A 27,039-nucleotide genomic window follows, 5' to 3' on the forward strand; every position below is an offset into this window, starting at 1 on the left:
CATCTAAGGAGAGAGAGGAGAGAGAGAGAGAGATGAGATGAGAGAGAGAGAGAGAAGAGAGAGAGAGAGAGAGAGAGAGAGAGAGAGAGAGAGAGAGAGAGAGAGAGAGAGAGAGAGAGAGAGAGAGAGAGAGAGAGAGAGAGAGGAGAGAGAGAGAGAGAGAGAGAGAGAGAGAGAGAGAGATGAGAGAGAGAGAGAGATAGAGAGAGAGAGAGAGAGAGGGAGATGAGAGGAGGAGAAGAGAAGGGAAAGGAAAGAGGAAAGGGAAGGAGGAAAACAACTAGCATGTGAACTAGAGGTCCAATCTGAGGAGAGGTGCTGCTGATGTAGCTTGACTGTCCCTTTTCTGGAGGCTGTTAATCCCAGCTGTGCATCCCGAGCCTCCCATTAAAACCTGCCTGTTTCTCCCCATCCAGGGGACAAGGATTTATGGATCTGCCAGGAGAAAAGCACAGCTCCACTAGGAATATCAATGCATTCTGCCCACTGTATTGGCTTTTACTTAGATTGATCATAAAACCTGAATCTATGTCGTAGCCATTTTTACCCACTCCAAAGGGGAATACGGAATTCAATCAGTAATACAGAGGATGAAAAGTAGAAGTCTGTGAAGAAGATCAGAGTGTGGCTTCTCCAGTTAGGGTGGCCGGGCTCCATGGGGTTTTACTGCAAATCAAACTCTATTGGTGTTGGTATCTTTGGGATAGAAACACTGAATATACATGTCCACTCTCAGCTCACCCCAGGGCCCAACCTTCTCTCTGCCCAACCCCTAGGGCTGAGGTCTTGACACTAGACTGATCCACAGCTTTCAGGACTGTTGCTGCTGTTTCCTGGAACCTGAGACACCAGCCATTCTGCAGGATGATATCCAGATGATCCAGACGTGGATATCTGGATCATGACGATGGTCATCTGGTTTATCTTTGTCTAAATCTCTCGGCCTACAGGAAATCTTTTAGGTCCTCCTCCTTCCCACTCCTTCATTGATCTGAGTCCATCACCATGACAAGCAGGGGGGGGAACCCTCTGACCTGGGGGTACTGGGTCTGTGAGTGTGAGTTGGATCACCGTCGGGTCACTGGCCACACAGGTGGAAAGGGAAGGATGCAAGGAAAGGAAATGAGGGAAGAAAGGAGGTAAGGAAGGAAGGAGTGAGTGACAGAAACTTCCAGACTAGTAAGCTCTTTCTTGGGTATGTGACCTTGAACAGCAGAGGAGACTGACCACTCCATCACCTGGCTAATGGCAGCATGGGAACCAGAGATGCACTGCTCAGTCACTTTAGGCTGGGATCAATACTTGGCTTGTGTTCCTCAAGCAAACTATGAAGAGTCTTGAGAGGATGACTCGTGAAAAGCCATGACCTTACAACAATTCTGGAGTACGGTGGCCTTTTGAGGTCAGTGTCATCTCTGTCTCTCTGATCAGTTCGGGCCCGGTTTTGTTTTGTTTGTAGTCCAGGATAGATCAAAATATATTTTGAGCGAACCATCCCCTGAACTCTTGGAGTGAATTACTGACTATTTTTTTCCATTCATGAGTGCTCTTGCTGCCACCTAGTGGTGTCTATGTATTCTACTATTTTGACGCTGTTGGGGTATAGCCATTAGTAAATTACACTGCACAGTAGTTCCAATACAAGAAAAATATAAGTTGTTTGTAACAGAAGATGAAAGTCATAGATTCATGGGGGAAGCAACCATTTTCAACAAAGGAGAGAGTGAGAAAGGTAAAGATAAATAAATAAGACAATGGAAGGAGTGACAGAGACAAGCTGTTGAATAATTGAGGATGACTGAGTGTTGAGATGCTGAGTGCTCCTGTGGTTTGTCCTCAAAACATCAGCTACCTCCAGTGGCTGCAGCAGCCTGTCTAACATCATGAGCATCTGGGGAAAAAACACATGATGTTGATATGATGTGATCTTTCTGGACAGGATATATACACTTTATATGTACATGACAAGATATACACATACACATATTGTACACTGTATATTCTGTGTGTGTGTGTGTGATGTGTGTGTGTGTGTTGTGTGTGTGTGTGTGTGTGTGTGTGTGTGTGTGTGTGTGTGTGTGTGTGTGTGTGTGTGTGTGTGTGTGTGTGTGTGTGTGTGTGTGTGTGTTGTGTGTGTGTAATTGTAGGCCTATATATACTGTGCAATGATCCAAAAGTCAGAGCCTGTCCAAATTGTGACATCAAATAACCATTGAGTATTTTTCATAATACAGCAAATAGTATTCTGTCAAGTTAATTTCTTATTGACCAAAATAATACCTGATCAATCCATCAAGAAATTGGAGCAAATGCATAAGTTCCACTCAGTGCCTTTGGGGCGGCAGTAGAGGACCATCTTTATTACCTAAAACCCATTGTTCGTCACTAATACTAAGAGTGAAGGATTATTTTCCTGCCACCTTCTGAATTGTACACTAAGCAACAACTATAACAACCAATCCAACACAGAGACCCCAACACCAGAGGACTGAGGACTGAGAACCAAGGTTCTGTCCAGACCCTACATCTCATACACAGTAGGAGACCCTGGATGTTTACAAGCTTTTCTGATTGTCTTTGTCTTCCCCTCTCTTTCCTCTGTGTCCTTTCTCCTCCCCTTCTCCTCTCCTCCTTGGTGGCACACGTTGTAATCTCACAATATAGCTCTCTCATTGTTCATTGAAAATCAGTTAAACTTACTGTCTCTCTCTCTCTCTCTCCTCTCTTTCTCTCCCTCCCTCTCTCTATCTCTTCTGGTGAAGTGTGCCTCCAGTTAGGGGGTTTGTGTTGTGACAGCTAGCTGGGGATCTGTGCTGGTCCCGCCCTGTGTATAGTTACACAGTAACCTGAGATGAGAGGGGCCGGAGAGAGAGAGAGAGAGAGAGAGAGAGAGAGAGAGAGAGAGAGAGAGAGAGAGAGAGAGAGAGAGAGAGAGAGAAGGGGGGTAGAGAGGGAGAATTACTGAGAGGGCTGTGTTTGAGAAAGGGTGGGTGTTGGGGTGGTTAGGGTTATGGAGGAGGGAAGGAGGAGGAGGCTTCTGAAAGTGAGGGGGGAGTTGCCAAAGTTTTCAATGTGAGTGGCACGCACTACACTTCTGACTCCATGTGCCGTCTCTAACACACCCACACACACACAGTCGAACAGACCGAGACACACAGTCACACACACACGCGCGCAGACATATGCACACTCCTACACCGACGTGGGTGCAGGTGCTTGTTCATCTCGTCAATCTCTTCTAACTGGAGAGGAGGACAAAGTGAGAGAGAGAGAAGAAGCGAATAAGGAGGTGACATCGCGCCAAGAAAAAGGATGGGATGAAGTGAGAGATCCTCTTTGACTCCTCTGAAGATGGACTAAAGAGACTTGGGGTAGAAAGTGGGGAAGGAAGAGTGAAAGAGAGCGCCGCCGTCTCGCACACTCGAGTGTTGTGCACAGGTATGTGGAGAGACAGAGCGAGCCCAGGACTGGCCCTGCGTGTGGCGCCCTGATCACAGTCCTCCTTGTCTGTGTGCATGTTTACCTGGAGAGGGGTAGGAGGGGGGGTACTCCACCCCTGCCCCAGAGACCACCCTCGCCAGCCAGCCTGGCCCTCCAGGAAAGGGGGGCACACACCAGAGGGGGGCTGCCTGCGGACAAGCAGGGGGACAGGGAACTGAAGAGGAGGGTGTCCTATGTACGCACGCTGAAGAAGGACCCAGAGGCTGGGAGGAAGGCAGGAGGCAGCGAGGACCCCTCAACAACGGTGCTGCCCACCTCTTGGCCCGCACAAAAAGGTGAGTGGGGAGTGAATGAGGAAATGGCTGAGGTAAATGAATGACTGAGGTAGTGAGTGCACTGTCTCTCTCTCTCTCTCTCTCTCTCTCTCTCTCTCTCTCTCTCTCACTCTCTCTCTCTCTCTCTCTCTCTCTCTCTCTCTCATCTCTCTCCTCTCTCTCTCTCTCTCTTTCGGTATCTGTCTCTCTCTCTCTCTTTCGGTATCTGTCTCTCTCTCTTACTTTTTCTCTCTGTTAATGCACTTAGATGGAGAAGTTGCCTTGCCCTGGATCAGCCCTGAGCGAAACATAACCAGCAGTGCTTGTGTTTAGAACTCGTTCAGCCTTGTTCTGAAGCATTCAGTCAGCGTGTGTTTAGCAATGAGCACATTGATCTTCTTAAGATATTATGTGTGTGTTTATGGTGTGAGGGGGGTGCGGTGCTGGGTGATGGATTTGAATAGCTCCTATCTGAAAATGAAAGAGAGGAGGTGTCACTGGACTAGAGGAGGAAGACTGCGGCTGATGATAATCATGTGGATATAAATGATGTTGATGAAAACCTGGGCCATGTGACAATGCAGCGACAGACTTAAGTGAGGGCAGGTATTCACGCTCTCTCATCGACACGCACACAGCACCAGCGCTGGACTTCTCTGGTCTTCAGCCGGAACATTATAAAAGGCTGTCAAACTGTGTCTCCGCAGAAGGAAAGTTAACTGTAAAATGAACCATTCAGGGTTGGAAGTCTTGTTGAGAAAATGGTGATGCAAGAGGTGCTCAGGACACGCTGTGCAAGATGAGTATGTATGAGACACAGTTGGTTTGAATGTTAGAACAGGGTTACAGATATCCTTGTAAAGTTTCTCCATTGGGGGACATTAAAACACAGTCCAACACAGAAAGAAACACCTCCCCCCCCCATACAACCCATCTAATGTCCATACAGAGGCAGGTCCAACAAAAGCCCATTCAGATGCTTGCTCCATATGAAGAGTCACTTCCACACACACACACACACACACACTGGCGGGTGGACTCTGACCTACAGAGGTCCACACTCTTACACCACTTCCCTTTCTCCATTGATTTATTTCCTCCTCCATCACTGTCTCTTTGTCCCTCTTTCACTGCCGTCTCCATCCATCTCTCCTCGCCTTCATCCGTCCTTCCACCCTTCAGTCTGCTTTTCCCTTCTACCTCTCTCCCTCTTTTTTTCTCTTTGTTCCATCTCTCTTGCTCTCCCCCGTCTCCTCTCTCTTTCTCTATATCCCTCATTCTCTCTTTCTCTGCCACAGTAGGCTGTCCACGTTCATTTCAACCCTGTACTCATGCAAAGACACTGACGGGAGTGAGACTGGTGATCCCCTTCACCATAACTGGAATGCTGTTAGACAATCACTGCAAAGCAATTCTGGCATGACAGGCTCCAGCCTTGGAAGATGTGTGCAGGGGGACTATCAATACTGCATACCACCATATGTTTGTCCGCTGCGCTCCTAAACACACATTTGTCACATAAGCTGCCCTGCAGGAAAGCAAGGGAGATTTCTGCATGCCGTATGTTCGCTTTCCTGCTCGCTGGTATCTTCTGTCTCTCTCTCTCTCTCTCTCTTCTCTCCCCCTCTCGCTTCTTTCTTTCTCTGACTCGTTCTCTGTCTTTTTTTCCCCTACTCTCTCTCTTATTCTGTCTCGCTTGCTCTTCTATCTCTCTCCTCTCGCTCTTTTCTTTCTCTGAATGTCCCTAATCTCTGTTCCTCTCGTTATTTCTCTTTCCCTCCCTATTTCTCTAGCTATGCTCTCTTGCATTACTGTTTCTTTTTTCTCTCTCTCTCTTTCTCTCTCTATCTCTGTCCTTCCTCCCTCTTTCTCGTTCCCTCCTCTCGCTCTTTGTCTCTGGCGGTGCTCTCTTGACTGTCTCTGCATTACAGATGAAGGACACACATCTGGAAGGCCAGACAGCTCTGTTCCATGAGACAGCGCCAAACAGGAACCACATGACCTTAACATGCATTATACAGGAAATCAGTGGCCGCACAGTGCTGTTGTGGCACACTTCATACTCCAACTCTCCTACGTGGCCATGGCAACATGCTGCTCAGAAGAACAGCCAAAGTAGAGAGGTGTCAAGTGGACAATCGTAGCAAGCATAGTAAAACACGTGGCAACCTCATAGACTGTAGCTGGCCAGAGATTTGGTCCATGCACGGCACCCTGGTGGGTCTCAGCGTGAAGTGGAGGTCTCTGTGATTGCTTCTGTGCTGGACTGATGAGGCACTTCTCCAGTTTCACATGGAGGACTGATTATAAAACACGACATGTTTTTCCTAGCCCACGTGTCCAGGCTCTACAAACACACACACACACACACACACCTACATGCTTCTGTTCCACTCCACTTGGTGTAGGGACATGTTGTGGTTAATTGTTTAGAAAGCTCCCGCCCTCCTTCCTACCCTTGTTCTCTCTTAGTTGTCTAATCACTTCTCTCAGCTTACAACTGAGCCTGAGAGAGAAACTTCAGCTGCTCTTATCAGTTGTTGTGAAGCCACACTCAACCAGACTGAGCTTCTCTAGGCCCCTTCACAAGAGACAGAGCTGACATGACGGCATGACGAGGCAAATCATTTTCTCTTAGACTGAACAAAAACACTGATCTCAGTTCCACTTGGTGGATAAACGAACGAGTCTCTGTATGTAGGTGCATGTGTGCATGTGTGGTAATAGGTTTGGACAGGCAGCCTCTGGGTTTGTCCAGGAAGTGAACTCATTGAAGGTGATCTTTTCACTGTGTTGTCAAACACCAGAACACACACACACACCTCCCTTCCTTCACAAAACGTAATCCTTTACCTCTTTTACATTTACATTTATCTTTGTTTGATTTGTTGGCCTTGGAAATGGCAAGTGTAGCATCTTGTGGATTGGATGTGTGAGTGAAATAGAGGGAGATGAAGGATAAAGAAAGTGAGAGAAAAAGCTCCACAAAATGTTGAGCATTGTGACTCAATCTGTGGAAGTAAGCATGAAGATAAACCTTCCAGAATACTCATAAATACAAATCCATACTCATCCACCCCTATCTCTGCACGTCCTTTTTCCATCTCTCTCTCTCTCTCTCCTCTCTCTCTCTCTCTCTCTCTCTCTCTCTCTCTCTCTTCTCTCTCTCTCTCTCTCTCTCTGTCTCTCTCTCTCTCTCTCTCTCTCTCTCTCTCTCTCTCTCTCTCTCTCGCGCTCTCGCTCTCTCGCCCTCTCTCTCTCTCTCTCTCTCTCTCTCTCTCTCTCTCTCTCTCTCTCTCTCTCTCTCTCTCTCTCTCTCTCTCTCTCTCTCTCTCTCTCTCTCACACACACACACACACAACACACACACACAGTCCTGCTGCACCCTTGTATATCTTTCTCTGATCCCTTCTTTTCCCTGACTTATGTAATGTAGCAAGTTCACATTTTCTCTCCCTCCTTTTCACCCTTCCCTCAATCTCTCTTCTCAGAAGACAAGAGTCTCATCTGAGGAATGCTTCTCCAGAGACACAGATTGACAAAAACAGCACAAAGAAGACATCTTAACATACTAGTGTTATACCATTTTCTAATTCAAGCTCAGCATCTATGTTGATGTTTTAGTTTGACTCAACCTTTTGGCATCAGGGCTCCATTGTTTAAAGTTTTCTTGTTTAAAGTGAGTTTTAATCAAGTCCAATTTGAACAGGCATTAATGGACAGCTTGGAATGTGAGGGCCCTTAACTCCAATCAGAAACTAGTACGGATTTAATTAAGTTCTTCTGTCTAACAGTCTGACATTGATTGCTTTCATTCGAACGAGGGTCTACTGGATTGAAAGTAAATGCTTTCACTCAACATGAATCCATTAGGTTTGTTTTGCTGGGTGGAGGAGGTGTATCTACCCTGACTGATTCCTGCTTACTGTGGCCTGTAAGAATTTACAATAGCTGTGTTGACCATGGCCCATGACCCTTAAGAGACAGACAGAGAGAATAAGAGAGGGAGAGGAAACGTAAGTATAAAGTCTCATAAAGAAACAAGGGTGGGACAGAGAGAGAGAGAGAGAGAGACAGAGAGAGAGACAGAGAGAGAGAGAGGGGGGGTCAGAGAGAGAGATGGAGGGGGAGAGAGAGAGAGAGAGAGAGAGAGAGAGAGAGAGAGAGAGAGAGAGAGAGAGAGAGAGAGAGAGAGAGAGAGAGAGAGAGATGGAGGGGGAGAGAGAGAGAGTGTAGTGGACTGTGTGTAATCCTTTAGGTGTGACTGGGCTTGTCAGGGAGCTTTAATCCAAAGCTGGTGGAGCCAGGGACAGTCACACTGAATCTATGTCTGAGAATGTGACACGTCACCTGGGTCCCATTCTGTCTGCTGCCCCCTCCCTGGAGCTATGGCTGCCTCCTCCCTGGAGCTATGGCTGCCCCCTCCCTGGAGCTATGGCTGCCCCCTCCCTGGAGCTATGGCTGCCCCCTCTCTGGAGCTATGGCTGCCCCCTCCCTGGAGCTATGGCTGCCCCCTCCCTGGAGCTATGGCTGCCCCCTCCCTGGAGCTATGGCTGCCCCCTCCCTGGAGCTATGGCTGCCCCCTCCCTGGAGCTATGGCTGCCCCCTCCCTGGAGCTATGGCTGCCCCCTCCCTGGAGCTATGGCTGCCCCCTCCCTGGAGCTATAGCTGGGACTGGGGCTGCAGGCTCAGACTGGGATCGGGACTCTCAATCACTACATTATTAGTTGCAAAAATCCATCTTGATGTAAAAAACTAAGCGACTGACTGCAGATAAATGATGTCAGTGGCTGCTTGGGGACATGGATGGTTTCCAGCAGAACAGCATATTGACTTCAGCTTTACTTTAGCATAAAGGGCTCTTGTCCCACTGCTAATGGTGATCAAACCCATATGTAGGCCTTTCTGTATGGAGAGACCAGATCAACAAAGTCATTTCTATGGGTGGATTGTACAGGAGGCCTGTTGTGCTGTACCTCCAGCCACACAAAGCAGCCTTCTCGTCGAGTAGAAGTCAGTGTCAGCCTGGGATGTCCTGAGTGGAATGACCCTCACAATAGTCTTCTCAGACACGACCGCCTTGTTTAGGACATTCCAGGAGGTTTTCCACCTCCCACCGTGCTGATATGAATGAGAGGCATTGATCTGCTGAATGCTCCCCGTCCCGACCCCCCAGAGCTATGCCCTACCCAACTTACCTTCAGCTATCACTAGGCTCCCCCTCACACACATACACACACATTACCCTAAATATGCACACACATGTACACACGCCTCCACCCACCCACCCACCCACACTGATACACACACACACAGACACACACTGATACACACACACAGACACACACCTCCACCCACACTGATACACACACACACAGACACACACCTCCACCCACACTGATACACACACACAGACACACACCTCCACCCACACTGATACACACACACAGACACACACCTCCACCCACACTGATACACACACACAGACACACACCTCCACCCACACTGATACACACACACAGACAAACACCTCCACCCACACTGATACACACACACAGACACACACCTCCACCCACACTGATACACACACACACAGACACACACCTCCACCCACACTGATACACACACACAGACACACACCTCCACCCACACTGATACACACACACAGACACACACCTCCACCCACACTGATACACACACACAGACACACACCTCCACCCACACTGATACACACACACAGACACACACCTCCACCCACACTGATACACACACACAGACACACACCTCCACCCACACTGATACACACACACAGACACACGCCTCCACCCACACTGATACACACACACAGACACACACCTCCACCCACACTGATACACACACACAGACACACACCTCCACCCACACTGATACACACACACAGACACACACCTCCACCCACACTGATACACACACACAGACACACACCTCCACCCACACTGATACACACACACAGACACACACCTCCACCCACACTGATACACACACACAGACACACACCTCCACCCACACTGATACACACACACAGACACACACCTCCACCCACACTGATACACACACACAGACACACACCTCCACCCACACTGATACACACACACAGACACACACCTCCACCCACACTGATACACACACACAGACACACACCTCCACCCACACTGATACACACACACAGACACACACCTCCACCCACACTGATACACACACACAGACACACACCTCCACCCACACTGATACACACACACAGACACACACCTCCACCCACACTGATACACACACACAGACACACGCCTCCACCCACACTGATACACACACACAGACACACACCTCCACCCACACTGATACACACACACAGACACACACCTCCACCCACACTGATACACACACACAGACACACACCTCCACCCACACTGATACACACACACAGACACACACCTCCACCCACACTGATACACACACACAGACACACACCTCCACCCACACTGATACACACACACAGACACACACCTCCACCCACACTGATACACACACACAGACACACACCTCCACCCACACTGATACACACACACAGACACACACCTCCACCCACACTGATACACACACACAGACACACACCTCCACCCACACTGATACACACACACACAGACACACACCTCCCATCCAGGTTTTAAACAGATGACAGAGCCTGGCTCCACTAGACTGGGCGCGGAGAGGAGAGACACAACGGAGGGATACGTTTGTATTAGCAAGTGTTCCTTTGAAGCATCCAGAGTCTGATGACTGTGGCCTGAAAGCACTGTCTCTGTTTATCTGAGAGACTTGTTTGCCTGAAGTCGATGAAGTGATGAAGAGGCATGGAAGTAGAAGAACTTGAAAAAGAGAGGGAAGAACAAAGTAGGGAGGAAGAGATGAAGAAAGGGAGGGGGGATGATTAGAGGCAGGGAGAGGGGGATGAAGAGAGTTAAGAAAATAGTTCAATAGAGGGAGGGAGCAGAGGTGACTGATGACAGATGGATGGAGATATTTAAAGGCTTGTGAAGATAATTAGAGCACGTGCTAACCAACATTACTTTGATCTCAGTAAATAAAAGGAGAAAACTGAATTAGAATAAAACTTGTGGACAGCATTGTGGTTAATGTAACTATCTATGGTTCTTGCTCTAGGCACAGTCCATGCAGTACTAAGTGTTGATATAGTGTGGCCCCACTGAAAGGTTACAAGCTGACAACATCTCATGAACTGATATTCTCATTAGTAAGATGACACTTTCTTGCAATCTCACTTCCATCTTCCCTCTATCTAACTCGTTACTTGCATCCCTACCTCTCTCTGCATGTCATCTGGCTCTCGGTGTGTGTCTGCGTGCATCTTAAGGTACTCAAGGTATGTGTCACCGTGGCTGGGGGAGAGACTGGAAAAGCTCTTTAACTTCAGACTATATCTGCTATCTTCCTCTACATGGAGACAGGCATGCCAAATGTTGAATCAACTCTGATAAGAGAAGGTAGACATGACATTAGTGTTAGTCATGGTGGTGTTATCTGGGTGGAAAGGTTGTGAATGGAAACAAACATTCTCACTTGAAAGGAAAAGTACTTTTTAAGAGGGAAACAGCCTTTTATAATGGAGACTTTCAGGAATCGATCAAGTTTCAATTTTTTCTTAGTCATTTCCCTTTCTTTCCCCCTCAGGACTGTTTTTTTGGCCTAAAAGTTTAACACTGAGTGGTTTCATACATACGAGCTAACCACACAGTCCAGGAAGCACAGCACTCCGACTCGCCTCATTTGAATCAGCTCAGTTCCACAGCAACCAGCGTCCTCCATGTTGCGGGCCAAGGTTAGTACTGAGCAGGAGCAGCTAGCAGCACAAGGTAGCAGTACGAGCTAACAGGACCAGCTAGGGCAACAGAGAGGCAGCATATCATGGGTCCAGATGGAGATATTGTAGGTTCTTCTGGTTAATGACAACCACCTGTGCAAACAGACCCAGGATCAGGGACTGCCTCTCTGGGAACAACAGAGCCTGGGGAGATGCCAAGATAAACACTGATCTCAGAACAGCTTTGTTTGACAAAGACAGCATGCATGAGTGTGTGTGTATGTGTATGTGTATGTGTATGTGTGTGTGTGTGTGTGTGTGTGTGTGTGTGTGTGTGTGTGTGTGTGTGTGTGTGTGTGTGTGTGTGTGTGTGTGTGTGTGTGTGTGTGTGGTATTGGTAGGTCATGGTGGATGAGTAGTTGTATAAGCCTGCTATGGAGTATTTGCATGTACAGTATGCAGATAGCCCAACCCCCATCTCCACCACTCTGCACACTCTCAACACACTCTAAAAACCTTTGATTCATTGCCTCCCTACATTCCTACACATACACGTACACACACACAAGCAAACACACAGCATATTCAACCCAGATGTGAGTTACTGAGACAGTGTACATATACAATCTTTCCACAGAGTAACAGTGCAACAGAAATGGCCTCTGAATATTAGCTCAACTACATCTCTTTTTCACTCTCTTCATTTCTATTCTTCCTCCCTTAATTACTCCTTCCCAAGATGCAGCTAAATACATGCCAGATTATCGCTTTATTAAAAAGATCAGTGTAATCCTGCTTTAGTCTGCTATATTCTAACGGTACACAGGCCCAGGATGGGCTCAGGCAAACTTGACAGAATAAATAGGCATGTTAGGAATTTTAATTTCACTGGGTTGCTATAGTGAAAACAAACTGATGAGAAATAAAAAGTCAACCACATTCCCATGAAACTCCCAAATATGTAAAATGAAGGTTGTCAGCTGGCCTTGTGTTCCCCAGAGAGGAGTTCTCTTCCCTGGGCTTGGAGGAATGGGAGGGCCCCTGGCCCGCTCTGGAGTCCCACTCACCACATCAGTGTAAATCCCAGGCAGTGACACGGTCTGCAGGCTGAATGTGTGATTGAATGGCAACCACTAGAGAGATAATGAGATTCATAGCTATAATGAGCTTTTCGAACAGAGTGATAACGGAAAAGAGGGAGAAAGGGTAGAGTAGAGATAGAGAGATGGATGATCTGTGGCTCATAAAACAATAAACAGTGCAATTTCAACTGGGGAGATCGTAGCTGTGTCAGGTTGGTTCAAAGAGCTTGATGCCAGGCAAGTTTGGCTAAGATGTGTGTGCGTGCGTGTCTGAGACAGGGTGTGGGGCGTTGTACTACACTTTCATAACGTGCCTCGTGATGTGCTTGAGGCATCTCCCATCTAACCAGAACGTTCTATCAGGATAACAGAGGAGGAAGCCAGATTGGACAGGTGGCGTTGGCAGTCCTAGGCTCCTCACAGCAGCTCTTCAGAACAAGCAGACGGACGGAGGACGGACTCACAGACACGGCATCCCAGCATCGTGCCAGAGTCATTCTGTCAATCCCACACTGTGAATGGTGTTTGCATAGACACCCTGTAACTGTTTATACAAGCTTATAAACTACGTTTCTTTATTTCTTTCTCCTTTCTCCTCCTGTTGTAGCTACAGGCTCCTCCATCCCATTTTCGTTCCATCTTCTCATACTTACGATCATGCTCGCCCCCTCTCTGTCTTTGTCTTTCTGTCTCTCTGCTTCTCTACCTGTTAGCCTCTCTCTCGCTGTCTCTCCTGCCCTTCTCTCTCCTGTCTCACCCTTTCCCTCTCGCTTTCCCTCTCTCTTTGATGGAGAAGGTGTGAGTCTGTGTGACATCTGTGCATGATGCATGTGTGCCTGTGTGATGTCTGAGTCTGTGTGACGTGTGAGCTGTGTGTGTGTGTGTGTGTGCGTGTGCGTGTGATGTGTGTGATGTGATGTTTCTGATGTCTGTGCATGATGTGTGTTTTCGGTGTTATGTGTGTGTCAGTGTGTCGTGTGTGTGTGCCTGTGTGTAACGTGTGCAGCAGCATGTCTGCTCCTGTTGGAGCCAGTCACTGTCCCCCCACTCCAGCCATCCCAGGGATTATTTATGGTTGGCCAGCCTCATTGCTCACACCTAGCCTGAAGGACACAGAACTCTGATGAAGCAGAACTTTCTCTTCGTTGTCCCTGACAGAGGACAACATTAACCCCCTGAGCTAAAGTTTACAGATAAGCTAACATGAATCTATGCGGCAGGTTGTCGTCAACATTACCTGGCAGCCTGCACCTATGTGCAGGCTGCACATAGGGAGCTTCTGCTCCCTCAGAGCCCATGAGGCCTTTGCTCAGTGGGTGCACATTGATGACCTCACAGGTGCACCTGCTTTCTCAGTGGCTGATTGAGTTGTATGTGTGAGTATGAGTTCAACAGAAGAGTAAAGGGCCTGGACCCCCTCTGGACCTCCCAGCACCAGCAGAGTCTGGGGGTTGGTAGTGTGGAGTGATTAACCCTGGAGCCCCTGAGGTGTCGATGGCTTCTGCTCCCTGGGTGATCACTGATCTCTGAATACTCATCCCATCTGCTCACAGCAGGCTGGCATCTTCTGCGTACACACACACATACACACACACACACACACACAGACACACTACAGAGAGAGGAGGGGGGGATTTAGGCAGATGGAGGGATGGAGATGCAGACAGGGAAGAGAGAGGGGGTGGAGACAGAGATATAGAAGCAGGGCCATGCTGGGCTAGGTTAGGTTATGCAGGGCCATGCTGGGCTAGGTTAAGTTATGCAGGGCCATGATGGGCTAGGTTAAGTTATGCAGGGCCATGCTGGGCTAGGTTAGGTTATGCAGGGCCATGCTGGGCTAGGTTAGGTGATGCAGGGCCATGCTGGGCTAGGTTAGGTGATGCAGGGCCATGATGGGCTAGGTTAGGTTATGCAGGGCCATGATGGGCTAGGTTAGGTTATGCAGGGCCATGCTGGGCTAGGTTAGGTTATGCAGGGCCATGATGGGCTAGGTTAGGTTATGCAGGGCCATGATGGGCTAGGTTAGGTGATGCAGGGCCATGATGGGCTAGGTTAGGTGATGCAGGGCCATGCTGGGCTAGGTTAGGTTATGCAGGGCCATGCTGGGCTAGGTTAGGTGATGCAGGGCCATGCTGGGCTAGGTTAGGTGACGCAGGGCCATGCTGGGCTAGGTTAGGTGACGCTGGGCAATGCTGGGCTAGGTTAGGTGATGCAGGGCCATGCTGGGCTAGGTTAGGTGACGCAGGGCCATGCTGGGCTAGGTTAGGTGACGCTGGGCAATGCTGGGCTAGGAAAAGCAGACCCTAACCCTAACCCTGGAACAAGGCTGGGAGCCAAGATAAGTTGGCTGCAAAAATAACACAAATGGCTTTTGAGAGGATAGAGAATAGATAAAGGAAAGAAAGCCAGTGTGTATGTGTCTTTTATTTGTGCTGTCTGCACACAGCAGATAAATGGAAATGTCAGAGCAGATAAATAATGAACATCCTGCAGGTCATAAGATGCTGACAGGAGAAATGGCTAACACCTTGACAGAGTCTGAAAGATTGCATTTCATTCTACAGTCCCCATTTCAAATAAAAAAACATAACCATTAATTATTGGACTCCAGACAAAAAGACAGTCTGTCTTTTACTGTTTTGGAAAGCCATGAGGTGAAGGTTAGAAATGGTTTTATCTGGGCTTTGGAACATGCTCTGATGAAAAACGTCAACATCCAGCGTAATCATAACCTTTGGAAGCAGTGTGGGATCAGGACAGGCGTGATAAAAAAGAAAGAGTGATGGAAAGATAAGAGAGAGAGGAACACAGAAAGGCACACAGAAATGGAAAAAATAGATAGTGACATGTAAAGGGCAAGAACAAAATGACATGAAGAAGATTACACCACAAAGAGAGAGAGAGACAGAGACAGATAGCAAGAGAATAAAGAAACAACAAATCTAGAAATACTTATTGTGTACTGAACTTTTTGAGGGAACATGACAAAGACAGTAAGATGGGAGAGATGGAAACACTATGTCTCACTGGCTGATATAAGTCAAGTTCACCACAGCATGCTTGACAGATGCTGCCTGAGTTCTGATCAGAACCCAAACTAGCAAGATCCTATGGTTCAACTGAGCTCTGACCAGAAGCCAACCCAAACACAATCATGTGAAATCAATTGTTAGAGTAAAAGACTTGAGGAACCTGTTGTAGTGGGGTAGAAACAGATGTAATTATGGTCTTGAGAGGAAAGGAAACATCAGAAGGGTGCTTTTACCTTTCATCAATGTTAGTCTTGTGCAACAGTGTTCCTGAATTATTCTGACACCGGTTTAACACACCCATAATGTTTTAGAACGTTTCAGGATGAATGCTTTGAGACATTATTCATCTATTTCATAATGCATCAAGTGAAGTTAGGTTTTGGTCTCGTCTTGGTCTTGGTATATGTTGAAAACAATTTCTTTAAACAAGGGCCAGAGAGTTCTGGCCCACAACACAGCAATGGAAAGTTATCTAGAGGGGGCCCTGTTCATTCAGTGGGATCAGCTTGGATGGAGCCCAGAGAAGCTTGGAGATATAGATAGGATTTCATGGCCACCACTAATCATAATTTCTTTCTGGTTCAGGGGGTCCAGTCAAGCATTTTTTTTATGGGGCCCAAAAACATATAAAACTTCCAAAAGCCACATGACAACAATGAAAAATAGTTTCCTGCATCTAGGGCTAATAAACCATTTTGTCCACAGTGTTTGACCCATTAAATCTCCGTCTACAGGGGAACACATCATAGACCAAGCGCACGGCAGACTCTCCCAGTCCCTGCTATAATCACAACCAGACACATTCCTCTGATGATGAATGTAGCCTAGCTAGCTGCCAGGCACTAGGAATGGGTCGCTCTAACCGCTCCAACTGCTGTATGTTAAACACTGTTTGGAAGCACTGTTCAAGCTATGGAGGAAGATTCAGTGCTTGTGAGTTACTGTAAGTTGAGTGCAAGGAAAAACCTTGAGATTGAATGTCCCTCTTTAAGAGCATACCAGAACAACACACTTTTTTAATGTCAGGAAACTGCAATATGATGAATTATTATGAACATTCTTACGGATGACTGTGTGTATCTGTGCTGTGTTGCAGACTACTCGGTGGCACATAGACCTGGAGCCGTGGGCTGGAGAGACACACTCTTTGGAGGACGAGGCTCGAAGATTCCTCAACTACATCACCACACCGCAAGTAAACAAAAGCTTCCTGTGAACATGTTACTATGTAGCATGCCAGGCACTAACTGTATGCTAACGCTAACAGGTGTCACTACGTTGCCTCACTTGGCTTGCTCCATCTTGATCTTGGTTCCTTGGGATCCAGATTTGGAGATACTAATACTGTTGTGAGGGGTGAGTAGGAGGAGAACAAACTTGACTCGATTATGCCAAATCTGATCATCAATGGTATATGAAGTACTGAATGAAGTCTTGAAATGTTTGGGTCATTTTGAAGTAAAGCTAATACATTTGAGGCAAACTATAACAGTTTAACAAACACTTCATCCAATTGGTCCTCTTCATAATCTGCTTATGGGTGGTGCATTTATTTAGTTTGGTAGTGCAGACATAACTGATTACTCTATCGATCCACCTGACAGATGCACCCTTGACTCATCTCAGTCTCAGCTCAAATCAATGAGGCGCCTCTGTTTGCCCATTCCCACCAGTGCAAATGAGAATGAATTGGCTGATAAGATGAGGCAAGGCTGGAGTTTAAGAAGCATGCACTGTGTCTGTGCCCTGGAGAACACAAGTAAAGGCTAGAAATGAATGTTATGAGAGAGATTTCAGAATCAATGGCTTTGTTATTTCCCAGGTATAGCTTTGTTGAGTAAATACCACACTGAGATGGTGGCTATTTGTCAAATTAAAATGAACTTTAACACATCAGAACTTATCTTAACAGTTGTGGACTGCTTGGAGTTATTCTTTATCTCACAATGTATACATTGAGAGAGAGAGAGAGAGAGAGAGAGAGAGAGAGAGAGAGAGAGAGAGAGAGAGAGAGAGAGAGAGAGAGAGAGAGAGAGAGAGAGAGAGAGAGAGAGAGAGAAAGAGAGGAAAATAGTAATACATAGAGAGTGAGAGAGAGTGTGTGTGCGTATGTGTGTGTCATTTGGAGTCGTCCATCATATCCTCTGACAGGGGGAGAGTGGGTAACTGTGGTGAAAACAGCGTCTTCAGCAGTAATTCTGACTGGCGTTGCGTTTGGCAGGACACAACCTCATAGAGACATGCTCACTAGGACTGTCAGATCAATGGCAGTCAATGCAGCACACACAAACCACAGATATGTTATACACACACACACTTACATATTTGATTACACACTCGCTCACACACACACTCACACATACAAGTTTTACAACACAAACGCACTGCTTGGCTTACAACAATGGTTATGAAGAAAAGATGAAGAATAGTATATGGCAGCACAGTAGACAAAGACTAAAGCACAGCAGTGTGGCTTGAGTGTTCTCTCACAAGATACGTCCCACAGTGGGATGGAAACACAATGGCACTTTAGCTATGCTTCTCTTTGGTTTCATCTGTTCACTGTTCATAGCCTTGTCTGATGGGTAGAAACAGCTCTCTTTAGAGGACTGCAAACACACGCACATTCCAAATCCTTAAATACTTCACAATGTGAGAGAAGCCCCAGGGCTTCTAGAACCCCCACTGGGGAAACAAGTTGTTTACAGAATTCCCAGCCTGAGAAAGACCAAGTGAAAACGAATATGAGCTATTTTCTATCTATACGGCCTTTCCATACATATTAATTACCGACATCAGATTCATGGGAACACCAATCACATCCTGCCTTGATCATTTAGTTATAGAAAATGTATCTCTCTCTCTCATCTCAGCCACCCTCTCTCTCTCTCTCTCTCTCTCCCCGGCTGACATGTTCTGACGCTGGGTTGTTGACAGCTGAGGGCTTGTAGAGTGTTCACTCAGCTCCAGCTGCTTTGAATGATGAATGCAGCATGAGCTGCAGAACTAGCCTCACTCTGACTCATGTACCACACACACACATAAAACGTACACTGCGGAACATGAGCACACACAGATGCCCCCACACATCCATACATAAAACCATGCAGTGCAGTACATAGGCACACACCACATCCCCATACACACGTCCCCTACCAGTGCACACATGCACCCCCAGATAACCAACCACATTCAGTATTCACACACACACATGATATCAAACATATATCAGCTAAGTCTGAGGAATCTGCAGTGCTGTTATAAAGGGATAAAATGATCTCCTTCTTGTCTATTCTGCTTCCTAGTGATCATGTGATCATTCTGAAGTCCTGGGAAGAGCTCAGCTACATAGCTGGGTCTAATTTAACATAGATGGAAAAGATGGAAAAAAAAGATGTAGAACAAGTAGAGAAGTTGATTTACCGAGTGTGGATTACACCACAAGCTCACACTGTCATTCAGGAAATGACATCATAAATCACTTTACCTCTCTAGTCTTTCCTTGTCAAACGGAATCCTTGAATGTCAAATGAAAGGAGGAGATGGAGGTGAAGTTTTGCTGTGGGTGAAAGGTGAAGCCTTGTCAGAGGAGACATTTTAAGGGTGTGAGGGCTGGAGAAGGCGTTCGTTCATGTTTAATCCAATCTTTTATCCTCCACTGACACCCATGAGAGAGGACAGCCAGAGGCACAGGAGAGGAGTATGGAAAAACATGTTGAAATATGAATAAAATCCCTGGTTTGGATTTCAATGTGTGTGTGTTTGTGTGTGTGTTTGCATGTGACTTGTTTGAAATGAGCCTGTTCAACAATTGAGGATTTTTGTGGATGATGAAGATGATGATGGTGGGGATGATGAAGGCCACTGACCTGATGTCTCCCCGCAGGTGTCGTGTGTTCCCCCTGCCTCTGGGGGCGCTGTGTTGGAGACCAGCCAGGAGGGGCCCTGGGCTGTGTGTCTGGACAGCAAGTACAGCCTGGCTCACAAGATACACAGCAAACACTGCAGGGTCTACTCTCTGGGGTCAGAACCGACACACACACACAAGCACAAACACACACACACACAGACAGACAACTCCGGAATCAATATTATTTCCACCACAATACAAAATTGAAAAATGGAACACACACATACACACAATCTCAAACAGCAACTCACTCAGATACACGTGGTACAAACACACACACACATGAGCACCCACATATAGGTCGAAGGGATTGGACCCTTTGAGTCCCTCTTCCTCTCTCTGTTGACCCTGGTTGGGCTGGGCAGACGTGGAGGGACCTGGTGTGGGAGGCTAAAGAGGCTCAGCTGGAGGAGAGCAGCTTTTCATTTGAGCGATGAGAGACAGCACAGGTGTACTGGCATGAGGTCAGACGGCGCTGGGGGGCTGTGGATGGAGAGGGGGGGAGGGAAGGGGGAGGACAAAGGGGGGATATGAGTGAGGAGAGGAGGGAAGAAAGGGTAGGAGAGCAGGGAGGCAGGAGAGGAGAGGTGTAGGGAGGAGAGGGAAGTAGAAAAGGAGAGGGGGTAAGAAAGGGGAGAAGGAAGGAAAGGAAGGGAGGGAGGAAGGAAGGAAGGAAGGAAGGAAGGAGTGGTTTGGGATTACTCAGCTGTCAGCCTATTTATGGTGGGGTCACAGTTCAAATGAAGTGGTCTGGAGTTTGGATCTGATTTCCTCTGGGTGAATGAATGGTGCTAACTCCCCAACACACACACACACACACATACACACACGCACACAGAGAAAGACAGACCGTAGGCCCTGAACAGGACTGGTGAATTATGCATGATACCTTCAGAATGTGCTTATCTGTGGCCAACAGCTGTAATGTTAGAGTTGAACCAAACACATGAGTCAGCAGAATTGGCTTCTCTCAATGGGGGCTGAAGACCTTTTTACCAGCTAGATATACTGAACCATATACAGTATATATTGTAATTTATACTGAATCATAGAGATCCTGTGGACTGTGGAGTTCAAGTAGGCTGCACCCCTACTTACTGTATGCCATAACAAATAACACAGATGAAAAGCTCCAATTCATAAATAAATTAGGAAAAAATCATAAAAAAACGTCAGTAAATCATCTGGGACTGTAACATTTTATTTTTCAGAAAAGGTTCTGGATTCGTAAAAAAAAAATGATATACACACACACATGCACACAAACACACACACGTACACACACGCACACACTCAGTGGCAAGTGTATGGTCATGTTCACTAATCTGTGTCAGGTATTCCAGGTATCTCATCCTTTGGACGGCACCCCCTCCATCTTTAAATAATATCTCTGCCCCAAGCCCCAGTTTGTAGAGCGCACGCATGGAAAACTGGGCGCCTGTGTTTGAATGTGAGCATGTGTGCCCGTGTGTTTGTGTCTGCGTGTATGTATGTGTGTGTGTGTGTACGTGTGCATATGTGTCCATGTGTGTGTAAGTGTGTGTGTGTACATGTGTGTGTGTGTTGGTCACGTCTCATTAACGCAGTGTTTAACGAGCTGTGAGCTCCCGTGCCCAGACAAGAAGAGCAGATGTTGTCTCATTGGCTCTCTGCACGGGGCCACAGCCTGGACTCACACATGACAGCCCACTCTCCCATTCTTTACCTCTCTACCTCACTCTGCTTCTCCTTTGTTCTACCTCTTCTCGCTCACCTTCCTTCCCTCCCTCCGGCCCGCCCCCTGTTTCTCCCCTGTCCCTCTAGACGAGAGAGAGAGAAGATCAGAGCAGAGCAAAGAGGGTGTTGCATCAGTCACTAATCCTCGTCCCAGAGCAGCACTATGGAAGGGTTCCATCTTCCTCAGCCAGGAGTGGTAGATACAGGAAGGATAGAACAGGGGGAGACAAACAGTAAAGTTCCAAACATAGAGAAGGAGGCAGGAAGTAGGCTTTCCTTCAGATACCTTCCCACTCAGGAAGTGTGAAGCTTTGTGGGCTCAGGGCGCTGTTGACACAACAGTTCAGAAAGAGGACAGGGCTTTTTAGAGTATGTGTACCAGGATGGGGGCTCTCTTCCTCACACACACACACACACACACAAAGTCACACACATTCAGCCATCTCTTCCTACGAGACATATAAAAAACCTACAGAGCTCTCTTCTATTAGCCTCATAATCCAGTGCAACTCCACATGGCAATTACCCTGCCTTTGTCTCACTGAAGCACACAAACACACATACAGAAACACCCATACAGACATACTGTACACACAAATACAGGCACGCACACACATACACACACACACATAGCTCTGTGATGTAATCCCACCAAAGCTTAAGGCTGTGTAGTGTTGAAGCTGCAAAGCCCACCATGTAGTCTCCAGGTGTTCCCGTGATGCCATTAGCTCCTGTCTTAACTTGATCACTTAGAAAGGTGACAGAGATGTCTCCCCACATATCTCCCTGAATCACTCCCTCCTCTCCTGCTCAGCCTCACTGAAACACACCGAAGTCTATGGGGAGCTAGACTAGCTCATCTGTAAGACTGGAGCGAGAGAGAGAGAGAGAGAGAGAGAGAGAGAGAGAGAGAGAGAGAGAGAGAGAGAGAGAGAGAGAGAGAGAGAGAGAGAGAGAGAGAGAGAGAGAGAGAGAGAGAGAGAGAGAGAGAGAGAGAGAGAGAGAGAGAGAGAGAGAGAGAGAGAGATTGTTCATACTCTGCAATTACCGTGCAGCCATATAACAACTTAACCCAGGGGACCAGAAAGGACAGATGTGTTTCTCTGTGTAAAGAAAGAGACAGAAATTGAGAAAGAGAAGGGTAGAGAGAAAGTGTAAAGAAGGTAATTAAGTGAGAGATAAATCATTTTGAAGAAAATTGTTCACATTGTGAATCTTTTTTATCTGTTGAAATATTCATACATTTCCCTTCACAATAGCACCAGGCAAGACCATATTCATGCAAGCGGTTGATTCTATTCATACATAAGTGTGTTTGGGTTAGGGTTATATATAAAGAGAGAGAGAAAGACAGAGAAAAACATGTGCATTAGTATGTTTCATCCATCTATTCCTCTACCCAGCTAACCTCCTTTCTTCTCTCCATCTAGACTGGGTGTAGCGGAGCGTGTTCTGGAGCGTTCCCTGGGGGGGGCGGGGTGTGAGGTGCACTGCTTCGACCCGAGCCTGAGACAGCCCCACCTCCAGCAGGGAGACATGTGGCTCCACAAGCTCTCTGTGGACTGGCGTGACCCAAACCCAGCCATCTCCGCCCAGAGGCACCACGGCAACACCAAGAAGCTTGCCACCATCCTCAACGACTTTGGCCACAGACAGGTCAGAGGGCATTGGAAGTGGGGCCATTGTGGGATTGTGGGAAATGTAGTTCACCATTTTAGTAGAAACAGGATTCCTAATTTGATACAATTATACAAATTATAAAGGGATGAACAAAATGCTATCACTGATGAGAAAAACAAGTGTGGCTCAAAATATTAATACATAATTTTTGAGGCCCAAATGTATAATGCAGCAAACATCAATAAGTTTCATCACTTAAATGGCTTCATAAACAAATTATGAAAAGTAAACACATAATCACCACACCTACGCAGCCATCCAGCCATCCACACACACACTCATGAAAACTAACCAGCCAAGGAACAAGCAGCAGGACAATACAGAGAATTCTAGTGAGTAACTTTGCAGCCCTACTCAGTTACACTGCAGTACTAGGAAGTTACCATGCAGTACTACACAGTTACACTGCAGTACTACACAGTTACTCTGCAGTACTACACAGTTACTCTGCAGTACTACACAGTTACTCTGCAGTACTACACAGTTACTCTGCAGTACTACACAGTTACTCTGCAGTACTAGACATTCCCTTCTTCTCCTCTATCTCCTCCTACTCGGTATCCTCCTCCTCCACCTTCGTCTTCTCATCTGTCATTCCTCTATCGTCTAACTCTATTGCTTCAGGCCAGAGAACTCACTTACGGTTCTGTGGGCTTCCTCCTGTAAACATTATCATGCTGAATATGAGCACACTGAAGCACCTCAGGCCAGCTCATATGGTTCAGCTTAGATTAATGATATACAGTACACACACACACGCACATATACACACTCAGGTAGAAACCTGCACACACGCAGAGGAGTGTTTGCACACAAACGAACACGCCCAAAAAACAGATTTGTGTGGAGCAGGACGATAGCTACTTCCCCACAGAGGTGGAGCTGGTCCAGGAAGAGAGAGAGAGAGAGAGAGAGAGAGAGAGAGAGAGAGAGAGAGAGAGAGAGAGAGAGAGAGAGAGAGAGAGAGAGAGAGAGAGAGAGAGAGAGAGAGCAGCTTCTAGCTCTGAGCCAGGAGAGGGGACGTCTGAGAGGATGTGAGGGTCAGGCTCAGCCCAGGCTGGTGATGTGTCAGAGGGAGTGCCCAGCTGCTGCCACTCCAATGTCCTCAGGAGGAGACGTGGTATTCAGACACTGCTGCAAGATACGTTTAAGAGGGGATAGAGAAGACAAGCTGAGAACAAGCGCTACCACACAGCCTTTAGCTGAAATTAATTCACATTTTTCATCCTGGCCTCCATACAGAATATCAATCTGCCTCCACAGTAATAATCTGACTTCATTTATTTTAGCTGCTCCTTGAGTTATTACACCCCTGGCTTTTTTACGACCTGTTTCGGCAGCAGTTACCTCAGCCTAATTCATTACTTCTATCCTTCTCCTTTTCTGCATCAGCAAATGAGTGCAAATTTAAATAAAGGATTTTGAGAAGAAAGCCCACAAGCTTCACATTGGTGTTTAGCATTGGCCTGGCCATGCTTGGAGGCATCAGCCTCTGATTCCTCGGGAGCCAGGAACAAAGTTTCCACTCTTTACAAATGAGTTTGAGGGAAAGGTGTGTGTGTGGGAGTGTGTGTGTCTGTGCTGGTGTGTTTATGTATGCTCGTGCACCTGTATGCGTGTGGTTGTGTGTCTGTATATGTGTGTGTGTCTGTATGTATATAATTGCGTGCACCTGTATTCATGCATCAGTAAGGAGAGGTCCTATCTCTGTACCTGCTTGAAATGCAGACCAACTCATACATCCCATAATGAGCTTTTAAGTGGGTACACAGTGTACAGTGGGAACACCAGTCCGCTTTTCACTCTCTTTTCTTCTGCTTTTGTGAAAAGAGAAGCAGTGAGATCGGATGAGAAGCTTCTAAAGGTTGAAATATGCATGTGTTTGTATTCCTCGTGGGTGATTATACCGTTTATGAATGAGTCAAATCAAATCAAATCAAATGTATTTGTATAGCCCTTTTTACACGCAAGCATGTCACAGAGGGCTTCACATGTGCCCATAGAACTGCCCCTCAACCAACCTAAACCCTCAAGGAAGACAAGGAAAAACTCCCAAAAAACTCTCAACAGGAGAATAAAAAATGGAAGAAACCTTGGGAGGAGCAATTCAGAGAGGGATCCCCTCCTCCAGAGACGGTTGGTGGGAGAGAGGAGCAGAACACAGGCTAAACATAGTCATACAGTGTCGATGGGTTTTTAAAACACCAAAATCCATTATTCAACTTTATAGATGTAGGACAGGACCGGGAGACTCGCGACCAGGTCCAGCGTTGGCTGACCGACGACCAGGCAGGTGCTGACAACTCAAACCCCCCACACCACAAGGGATGTGTGTGGGGGGGGACAGAGAGAGGAGAGCAGGGATTAGAGAATGCCAGGAGCAGCTAACAGTTACAGTCATAATAGAATGAGATCCCCACCGGTCAAGTGTGGACTGGTGCAGCAATTTAACAGAGCAAAAAAGGGGAATTTGATGCAACCCCACACACCAAGACAGCGACAGCCCCCCTCATTTGGAACATGAAATCTGTTCCAGGGGAAGAGAACTCTAAAATAAGTTATACTTAAAGAATAAGGATGGAAACAACCCGTCACACTTCACGGGTCACAGTCCAAGCTTGTCTCCATGGTGACCGAACCTCAGCACCAGACCTGCCTGTCTTTTAGAGACTAACAGTGATTTTTTACAGCAACACACACACACACAGAGCAGCATGACGTCAATTGGTCAAAACACCATGTCTCCCTCTCTGATCTCCAACATTATGAACCTGGTCCCAGAGTCCTTCCCAGGCTGGTTGAGGGCCTGACCTCGGTGACTCCCCTCTCCAGGGCAGCTGTTTGAGGGCCTGACCTCGGTGACTCCCCTCTCCAGGGCAGCTGTTTGAGGGCCTGACCTCGGTGACTCCCCTCTCCAGGGCAGCTGTTTGAGGGCCTGACCTCGGTGACTCCCCTCTCCAGGGCAGCTGTTTGAGGGCCTGACCTCGGTGACTCCCCTCTCCAGGGCAGCTGTTTGAGGGCCTGACCTCGGTGACTCCCCTCTCCAGGGCAGCTGTTTGAGGGCCTGACCTCGGTGACTCCCCTCTCCAGGGCAGCTGTTTGAGGGCCTGACCTCGGTGACTCCCCTCTCCAGGGCAGCTGTTTGAGGGCCTGACCTCGGTGACTCCCCTCTCCAGGGCAGCTGTTTGAGGGCCTGACCTCGGTGACTCCCCTCTCCAGGGCAGCTGTTTGAGGGCCTGACCTCGGTGACTCCCCTCTCCAGGGCAGCTGTTTGAGGGCCTGACCTCGGTGACTCCCCTCTCCAGGGCAGCTGTTTGAGGGCCTGACCTCGGTGACTCCCCTCTCCAGGGCAGCTGTTTGAGGGCCTGACCTCGGTGACTCCCCTCTCCAGGGCAGCTGTTTGAGGGCCTGACCTCGGTGACTCCCCTCTCCAGGGCAGCTGTTTGAGGGCCTGACCTCGGTGACTCCCCTCTCCAGGGCAGCTGTTTGAGGGCCTGACCTCGGTGACTCCCCTCTCCAGGGCAGCTGTTTGAGGGCCTGACCTCGGTGACTCCCCTCTCCAGGGCAGCTGTTTGAGGGCCTGACCTCGGTGACTCCCCTCTCCAGGGCAGCTGTTTGAGGGCCTGACCTCGGTGACTCCCCTCTCCAGGGCAGCTGTTTGAGGGCCTGACCTCGGTGACTCCCCTCTCCAGGGCAGCTGTTTGAGGGCCTGACCTCGGTGACTCCCCTCTCCAGGGCAGCTGTTTGAGGGCCTGACCTCGGTGACTCCCCTCTCCAGGGCAGCTGTTTGAGGGCCTGACCTCGGTGACTCCCCTCTCCAGGGCAGCTGTTTGAGGGCCTGACCTCGGTGACTCCCCTCTCCAGGGCAGCTGTTTGAGGGCCTGACCTCGGTGACTCCCCTCTCCAGGGCAGCTGTTTGAGGGCCTGTGCCCAGCCTCTCCCTGGGGAAGGGTAAGCCTCTCTTTCTGCTGATCTCACTGTGTAATTAAATTATTCTCATTACAGAGCA

General features: G+C 47.8%; 1 protein-coding gene across 1 annotated transcript in view; it reads left to right on the plus strand.

The window, feature by feature from the left end:
- The first annotated feature begins 3,117 nt into the window (after window positions 1-3,117).
- Window positions 3,118-27,039, plus strand: part of mettl24 (methyltransferase like 24) — a 28,686-nt gene continuing 4,764 nt past the window's right edge. The window contains 6 exon segments of the mRNA XM_062466981.1: window positions 3,118-3,477; window positions 3,480-3,745; window positions 3,747-3,776; window positions 16,821-16,919; window positions 19,611-19,747; window positions 22,781-23,006. Coding sequence (XP_062322965.1) covers window positions 3,441-3,477; window positions 3,480-3,745; window positions 3,747-3,776; window positions 16,821-16,919; window positions 19,611-19,747; window positions 22,781-23,006 — 795 coding nt within the window. The 5' untranslated portion in view covers window positions 3,118-3,440.

This window comes from Osmerus eperlanus, chromosome 8 (genome assembly GCF_963692335.1).
Source record: "Osmerus eperlanus chromosome 8, fOsmEpe2.1, whole genome shotgun sequence".
NCBI lineage: Eukaryota > Metazoa > Chordata > Actinopteri > Osmeriformes > Osmeridae > Osmerus > Osmerus eperlanus.